General features: G+C 40.4%; 1 protein-coding gene across 2 annotated transcripts; it reads left to right on the forward strand.

The window, feature by feature from the left end:
• The first annotated feature begins 2741 nt into the window (after window positions 1-2741).
• Window positions 2742-8838, forward strand: LOC102292768 (interleukin-1 receptor accessory protein-like 1-A). Of its 2 annotated transcripts, none has more exons than XM_042215221.1 (3): window positions 2742-4653; window positions 5413-5473; window positions 8416-8838. In XM_042215221.1, exons 1-3 carry the CDS (start codon window positions 4515-4517, stop codon window positions 8630-8632), a joined length of 417 nt encoding a protein of 138 aa, XP_042071155.1. In that variant the 5' UTR covers window positions 2742-4514; the 3' UTR covers window positions 8633-8838. The 2 variants fall into 2 exon arrangements, with proteins under 2 accessions (XP_042071155.1, XP_005949647.1); XM_005949585.3 differs by having other exon boundaries at window positions 2743-4653; window positions 8419-8838.
• The last annotated feature ends 6 nt before the right edge of the window (window positions 8839-8844 follow it).

Below are 8844 nucleotides of genomic sequence, written 5' to 3' on the forward strand. Positions count from 1 at the left end.
TGAAAAAAGAACTGAAAATCGTGCGATAAATACATTCCAGTTATAGTTAGTGAGGAAACGTCTGAATCCAAACGAACATTTGCAAAGAGTTATTCGAAATCTGGGAAATTATGCAAATTATTAACACATCTAGGATGACATGTTTAGTAAATTTGACTAAAAAGGCATCACAAATATATGCAAAATAACATTAAATTCATTAAAGATTAATGCATCTTACAAATCAGTGTAGAAAGCATCTACAAACAGGCGCTCTCATTTTATGCTCTTAACAAGAGTTTTAACCCTTTCAGCATAGTGGTCACTACAGTGGACAGCTATTCAAAGGCTGTTTTCTTGTATTGGGGTCAGTGTTGATAGGATACTTGCTCATAAAACACTACCTTGGACACTGATACGTCACTCCATACCTGCCACCCACTGGTCAGCCAGTGGACATGTAAAAAAACCTCTTATGTTTAAGAAAAACATCCTGATTGAGGTTGTTATAATTCATGCATGAAAGGGTTAAATGTGATATTGTGTGGTTATATTAAGCTTCCAGGGTTTCCTGCAAAGACACTGCTTACAACTGAAATCAACAGATCTTGAACGTTGTATTTTTTTATACAATTATTATTTCTTCTTGAAAATTCTCAAGCGCTGCTATTTCTTGACATTTTAATCATGTCAGTATTATACAGTATCCCAGATGTTCAGCACAGGAATGCATCCTGCAGGGTCACACAGATCTTATTGAACATTAGGTAGAAAGTTTAGACGACTTACTGATGAAGTACATTTTGCTCGTGGCACTTTATCTTTGCATTATGATGATCCCACATTGCTTCCATTTGTATTATAAATGACCTCAGTGTGTTTTTATTACAGTCAAGGATTTTTATCAAGTTCTCAATTTCTGATCACATAACTAAGAAAAATGTACTACTCTATTGTTTACAAAAGGCACAAAAGTACAGTACCCTGTAAAGGTCTTACTACGGTTATTAAAACATGTGCAAACACAGAGACAGTTCTAACAAGCTTAAGTCTTAGATAGTCTTCAGGAATCGTTCTCCAGGCTTCTTGAAGGACATTCAAAGCTCTTCTTTGGATGTTTCTGCTTTTTGCTCTGTTCCCTGTCCAAAGGATCCCACACTGCTTCAATCATGTTGAGATCCGGGCTCTGTGGAGGCTGATCCATTAGTGACAGTGCTCCATGGTCTGTTTCTCTGTCCAGTTATGCTTTTACTGTATTGGCAGTGTTATGGATCACTGTCATGTTGAAAAAATGAAGCTGGTGTCATTGCATGGTGGATCAAAATCTGACAGTATTTTTCTGCATTCATAATTGCATCAGTTTTAAGAAGCTCCTCAACACCACTTACTGAGATACAGCCCGAAAGACAAAGGCAGAGTCTCCACCATGGCTGTAGGCATTCACTGGTGTACATCTTTCCTGATCTCCATACATACTCATAATCATTTTAATCAAAAATTTCCCCATTTGGAGTCATCACTACATTATACCTACTGTCTGATTTTCAGTCCAGTTCTTGTGTAAGTCAGCCTCAGAGTTTCCTCCCTGTTTCCCTTCCTGAAGAAGCGCTCCTTGACAGCCACCCATCCACTGAGGCCATTTCTGATGAAGCTTCAGTGAACAGTAGATGGATCAGCTAAAGGGTCAGATGCATCTCTCAGGTCCTGTGTCAGGTTTTTGCTGGATTTCTTCCTGTTTTTTAAGAACATGACATTCGCATGCTGTCTGTCTGCTGTGGATAGCTTTTCAGACCTGCCACATCTTCTTTTGTCCTCCTCTTGTCCAGTTTCCTCATTTTTTTGACTGCACATCATGTCGAGATGTGCCAGAGCTGAGAGCTCTTTGGGAATCGTGTTGCTTGTGAAAAGATTTTGTTTTATATCTGTTAACTCTCTGGTTTGTCAAACCATCAATATTTTTTATAGATTCAGCTGAACAAAAGTTGGGTTTTTGCAACAGCCTAAAGATACTATTTAAAATTGGTTCTTTTGATAAGTTTTATATTATGTGCAGAAACAACCGACGCTAGTTTATCCCTAGTTTGTCCCTAGTTTGTGTTTGTGTTTAATATCCTGATTACTGTATTAACCCAAACACAAAAAGGTCAGAGAAGAAGACAAAGACGACAACATATTAACTGTTAAATGTTCTGTTTAAATATTCTTGTTGTAGAGTTGTTAAGAATAAAACGTCGAGCATGTGCATCACAGATATGATCACGGGGTCGTGTTGTTCTTCATTTAGCCAATTATATCTGACAGTTTGGAAAAACAGGTAGTGTTGTGTCGCCAGGCAGTGTCTGATATGTTGGCTTAATAGTTATAATGACAGACTAATACTGTATCGTCAAAACCGAGAGCCGCTTACTGAGAGACACCAGAAAATATTAATTAGGGACTTTAGTTTAGTTCAGACAAAACTACGTGTGCTGCAGTTATTATTGGGTGTAATTGTTAATGTACTTTATGTATTGAATTTTAACAATGGACTCACTTACCCTCTACTATAGTGTGTGCTATTCCTCACCATGACTTGATAAATCCATCCAAATAACTGTGTGTGTAGAGTGTGTGTGTGTGTGTGTGTGTGTTTGTGTGTGTGTGTGTGTGTGTGTGTGTGTGTGTGTGTGTGTGTGTGTGTGTGTGTGTGTGTGTGTGTGTGGCGTCAGGTACAGTTATGACTCATATCTTCCCACGGTGTCTTCCAGCCTGTGTTCCATTAATCTTCCATGCACTCAATTGCCTTGATAGTACTACCATCCATTCACACAACACAGTCTCAGCTCACACAGGTGTGTGCCCGACGCGCTGCTGTAATTTCACCTGTTTCTCTTTATCTGAGCGGTGGACTTACTTTGTAGTCTGCAGTTTGGTGAAACACAGCATTACTGCATGTTCAATATGGTGACCCTAAAAAATTAACTAACTGCAACCAGTGAAAACATGCACGCAAACTGTAAAACGTGCACTGATGACTACTTACAACTATCAAACCTGCAAAAGTGTGGCAGTGCGAGTGTTCTCTCGTGTGTACCGAAGGTGGAATTATTGTCTCTCTAGCCTTGTGAGCCTTTACTCTTAAACAAGGGAAAATCTTTATCTGAAATCGTGTTTTTAGTTTGCCGTTCACGAATTCAATATTTTTCCTTCACTGTCAGACTGTCAAATGTGGTTCATGTGTTTGGAAAGCTCGACCTTTTCTTAAACATAACCAAGCAGGTTTAAGTAAGCAAACTGCAAATAAAAGCTAAAAAGGAAAAAGACCTTCTGAAAGAAAGCTTCTCTAGTCGATGCATGTTGTGAAAAAAAAAAACTATTTTAAGCTACAACTACAAAAGCAGCAGCAGTAGTTCCTACTTCTGTGTAAGTTTATACACAGTGGATTGTAGTAGCTAACATCTCCATCACCTGAAAGTAGCCATATTTGAATCACTACATGCTGCACACAGCTTTTATACCATTTCCAAAGAGCAAAATGCTTCACAACTTTTCATCTGTTGCTGGGAACACTGGGTGGATGTAAAGTGGTTACATGATAATTCACTATGAACCTGCCAAAAGTCAAAGACTGAGTGCTTAGAGAATGTGCCACTCAACTGGGGAAGTCATTGTTGTGAAAGTCTTAACTTTGACCCAATGCAAGGACTTCTGCATTAAATAAAACTCAAAGGCTGACGTCTGTCTGCTAACATAAGTGTTAACATCTGCATGTGTGTGCTATGGACAAGTCTCTACCTCGTCCCTACAGCTGCAGGAATGCATTGAATGAGCTACTGAAGTGCTGTAGACGACTCTGTTTTGAGAAATGTAAAGCCAGAGATATCAACAACCTTGCCCTACCTTCAACACCAACCAGTGGCAGCAGATGGCCCCGCCCCTCCCTGTACCTGGTTCTGCTAGAGGTTACTTCCTGTTAAAAGGGAGTTTTTCCTTCCCACTGTGGCCAAGTGCTTGCTCGTGGAGGGGTCATCTGATTGTTGGAGTTTTCTCTCTATTGTAGGGTCTTTGTTAATTTATTAGCTTCTAATTAAATAGACAGCCAGATGATTTTGTGACTCTCATGTTAGCGCATCTGGTCCAGTGTGTTTCTGTGTGCATTTGTCTTTTTCTGGGCTTCATTGGTGTGGTTTTCTGCGCTTTTTTTTTTGCAGGCCGTTAATAACGCCTCTAAATGCAGCTGCGAGTTATCAAAAAACACATTCAAATGAAAAACTGATATCAGCATTCTGTTTGTGTGTTTGTGTATTTTGTGTGAGTGAATGAGTTTCCAGCTTCACTGCCGATTTGGAAAAATGTGCCAATCTGAAGATAATTGAAGTAAGATTGTTGTCAAAGCAGTCAGATGTGAGCAGTTTATTAAAAAAAAGCATTATCTAAATATGTTTTGAAAAGCTCTGAGTTATTGGGGGGGGGGAATTTTGTTCTTACATCAGTTAGTATTCCTCCAAGCAGACTGATCACTGATATAAATTTGTTGCTGTGTATCTCTGGCAGATATGTACCGTCTGGAGTTAGCTGGAGGCCTCGGGGTCATATTGCTGCTGCTGGGAGTCCTAACCGCACTTTATAAATGTTACAACCTGGAGATCATGCTCTGCTACAGGAGACACTTTGGGAGTGATGAAACTGAAGATGGTAAGCTATTTTGAGTGCTCCCTTTTTCTTTAGCACACTGCAGAAGAGGTCAGACAGGTATCAGAGCGCTGAGCGGTATCAGCATTGATAGGAAGATCAGAGAACTACAAACATGGAGCAAAATAAGAGTTAGACTGTTGCTGCGAATGAAACAAAGTAAAGCAAAGGAATTATGCTATTGAAGTAGGATTTTCCTGTAGGGCTTCTACACATAGCATAACACAGACTGCAGGATGAGTCTCACAGTACAACACTGTACAGCACATAAGATGCACAAGCCTGTAGTGAAGTCAAAGAAGGCAATTAATAGAAACAACAGCAGAGTAAATGAAAATGTGTTGATGGAATAAGGAGCTATTTGTGCAGCACTTTTAAAAAGTTACACTGACAAAGCAATGCAAGATCACTCCCCGAACAAAACAGCAAAACCGCCAAAAGGAAAATTATAAAGGTGTAAGTTTGTAGTATTGATTTAAAGTATTGATTTCAAGTTTAGGTCCTAAAGCAGCTGGATTTTCTTAGCTGTGCATTCACGAGTCCAAAACATGAATTACGGTTTTCTCATCAAGTCTACATGTATTGATGATCAGGAGCTGTCTGCTGTCTTTTAGTGCAATAATTACACAGAAACTGCTAACATATATATACTGTATGAAGCACTGTACTCACAGAAAGACGGGGAAGCCTTGTTGATTGATTTGTCAAATCTTCCAAATACTCTTATTTACTGTCCCATGCTCTCTCTGTCTCTCTCCACAGATAATAAGGAGTATGATGCCTATCTGTCCTATACTAAAGTGGACCTCGACTCATTGGGCAGGTCAGGTTTCTTGAATGTTTTTGTGCAGTGCTGTGTAAACAGATTAGGCGCTAAACTTAAAGTGAGGATTGATACAAATGAAACAAATATCATGTTCAGTTCCTTCAAATAGCAGCAAACACAAAATACTTGAAATCAAATCAGCATTGCCCCCTTTGACCTGCAGAAAAGCTCTGATTGTCTCTGATGTAGAGAAAGCGAAGCTGATGCAATAGCGCCTTTGTCCTGCAGGGGGATCTGTGAAAAGACGCATAACAAAGGGATTATGTTCATGGGCTCAGTGCCTTTGTTTAAGTCATATTTAAAACATTACATTCATTTCATAAATTATGTTCTCTTTTGGAGTCAAAGATGATGATGAACTGTTGTCATATACAGTGGGGCAAAAAAGTATTTAGTCAGCCACCGATTGTGCAAGTTCCCCCACCTAAAATGATGACAGAGGTCAGTAATTTGCACCAGAGGTACACTTCAACTGTGAGAGACAGAATGTGAAAAAAAAAATCCATGAATTCACATGGTAGGATTTGTAAAGAATTTATTCGTAAATCAGGGTGGAAAATAAGTATTTGGTCAATAACAAAAATACAACTCAATACTTTGTAACATAACCTTTGTTGGCAATAACAGAGGTCAAACGTTTACTATAGGTCTTTACCAGGTTTGCACACACAGTAGCTGGTATTTTGGCCCATTCCTCCATGCAGATCTTCTCGAGAGCAGTGATGTTTTGGGGCTGTCGCCGAGCAACACGGACTTTCAACTCCCGCCACAGATTTTCTATGGGGTTGAGGTCTGGAGACTGGCTAGGCCACTCCAGGACTTTCAAATGCTTCTTACGGAGCCACTCCTTTGTTGCCCGGGCGGTGTGTTTTGGATCATTGTCATGTTGGAAGACCCAGCCTCGTTTCATCTTCAAAGTTCTCACTGATGGAAGGAGGTTTTGGCTCAAAATCTCACGATACATGGCCCCATTCATTCTGTCCTTAACACGGATCAGTCGTCCTGTCCCCTTGGCAGAAAAACAGCCCCATAGCATGATGTTTCCACCCCCATGCTTCACAGTAGGTATGGTGTTCTTGGGATGCAACTCAGTATTCTTCTTCCTCCAAACACGACGAGTTGAGTTTATACCAAAAAGTTCTACTTTGGTTTCATCTGACCACATGACATTCTCCCAATCCTCTGCTGTATCATCCATGTGCTCTCTGGCAAACTTCAGACGGGCCTGGACATGCACTGGCTTCAGCAGCGGAACACGTCTGGCACTGCGGGATTTGATTCCCTGCCGTTGTAGTGTGTTACTGATGGTGACCTTTGTTACTTTGGTCCCAGCTCTCTGCAGGTCATTCACCAGGTCCCCCCGTGTGGTTCTGGGATCTTTGCTCACCGTTCTCATGATCATTTTGACCCCACGGGATGAGATCTTGCGTGGAGCCCCAGATCGAGGGAGATTATCAGTGGTCTTGTATGTCTTCCATTTTCTGATGATTGCTCCCACAGTTGATTTTTTCACACCAAGCTGCTTGCCTATTGTAGATTCACTCTTCCCAGTCTGGTGCAGGTCTACAATACTTTTCCTGGTGTCCTTCGAAAGCTCTTTGGTCTTGGCCATGGCGGAGTTTGGAGTCTGACTGTTTGAGGCTGTGGACAGGTGTCTTTTATACAGATGATGAGTTCAAACAGGTGCCATTCATACAGGTAACGAGTGGGGGACAGAAAAGCTTCTTACAGAAGACGTTACAGGTCTGTGAGAGCCAGAGATTTTCCTTGTTTGAGGTGACCAAATACTTATTTTCCACCCTAATTTACGAATAAATTCTTTACAAATCCTACCATGTGGATTCATGGATTTTTTTTCACATTCTGTCTCTCACAGTTGAAGTGTACCTCTGGTGCAAATTACTGACCTCTGTCATCATTTTAAGTGGGGGAACTTGCACAATCGGTGGCTGACTAAATACTTTTTTGCCCCACTGTACGTAGTTTCAGTTGAATCGTCAGGGCACCTGACGAAGAAACCTAAAAAGCGACGGTCTAGGCTCAGCTCCCTGGCGCCTATGGTGGCTCAAAACTAGCTTTCATATATATATATGTATATATATATATATAATATATATATATATATATATATAATTATATAATATATAATATAATATATATATATATATATATATATACACTTCCTGTGAGCATAGTGTCTTTGCTTCTGTGGTTAAAACGGTTTAGACAAACCTCCCTTTTATATTGAAGCGTGGCAGCCACATGAAAAGGACTTGCTAGCCAAAATTCTGTCTGGGCTACAGACATGTTTATTAAAATACTACTTGTTGTATTGTTAGCAGTAAGCCTGGTCATGTTAAAAATCAAAAAATGAATAAATAAATTCATAAAATGTGCAGATGTTTGATATTGACCAAATTAAATGCAAAAAACTAAACCTGACAGCCCTACAGTGAGGGGATCGAGAGGCTCCGTTACTTTGAGGAAAGCATTCTGTTGGCATAGCTTCAGTTTACTTGTCACCTCAGAAGGAAGGCTCACCGTGAATCAATACAAATTTGCTCAAAGCGTTCACCTTTACACTCTGATTAAACATCTCTGTCCTGATGGAAGTGGCTCCTTCCTGGATGACAATGCAGTGATCTGCATGCTGAGATGAAAATGATGTAATCACGTGCTACAGTCTTTGTACTCACAAGATCAGCTACGAAGATGCAACACGTGCTCGTCTGCACATCAAATGAGGGAATATCTTCTGGAATGTAGTGCTCCATCTCTCCTGTGGAGTTTAACAGAGCAGGGCAGCCCACATCTTTACGATGGGTTCCCCTCTAATTTTCCACCTGTGTGCAGGCGTTTGTAGTTAAGTGCATTCGCTGATTGATTTGTCTGTTATCTGATTTTGAATTTGGAGCCATGTTTGTTATTCCCTCTCCCAGCAGGACGAGCAGCGACGAGGAAACATTTGCTTTGGAGATCTTGCCGGATGTTTTGGAGAAACATTATGGATACAAGCTGTTTATACCAGACAGAGATTTAATACCCAGCAGTAGTAAGTATAAATCTGTGTATCTACCTACACACATGCACACACACACTCTCTCTCTGCGTAACTCCAATCCCCGCTACCCAGAATTCATCTCTCTGTCAGAATAAATAAGAACATATGTGGATCTTCATCATAACACACTTACAGCCACACACATATCTATGTCAGCTCTCAGATGTACGCCACATGTACCACATGCCTTACCACAATTTCATTTATTTGTTCACAAACACACACGTACGCACACACGTGCATGCATGCTTGTACCCTCTCACAATTTGTCATCATTTCTTGGCTCCTGTGTCACTCTGTCCAACTG

This window comes from Haplochromis burtoni, unplaced genomic scaffold (assembly GCF_018398535.1).
Source record: "Haplochromis burtoni strain Fernald_Lab_line unplaced genomic scaffold, NCSU_Asbu1 Contig_684, whole genome shotgun sequence".
In the NCBI taxonomy this organism is placed as follows: domain Eukaryota; kingdom Metazoa; phylum Chordata; class Actinopteri; order Cichliformes; family Cichlidae; genus Haplochromis; species Haplochromis burtoni.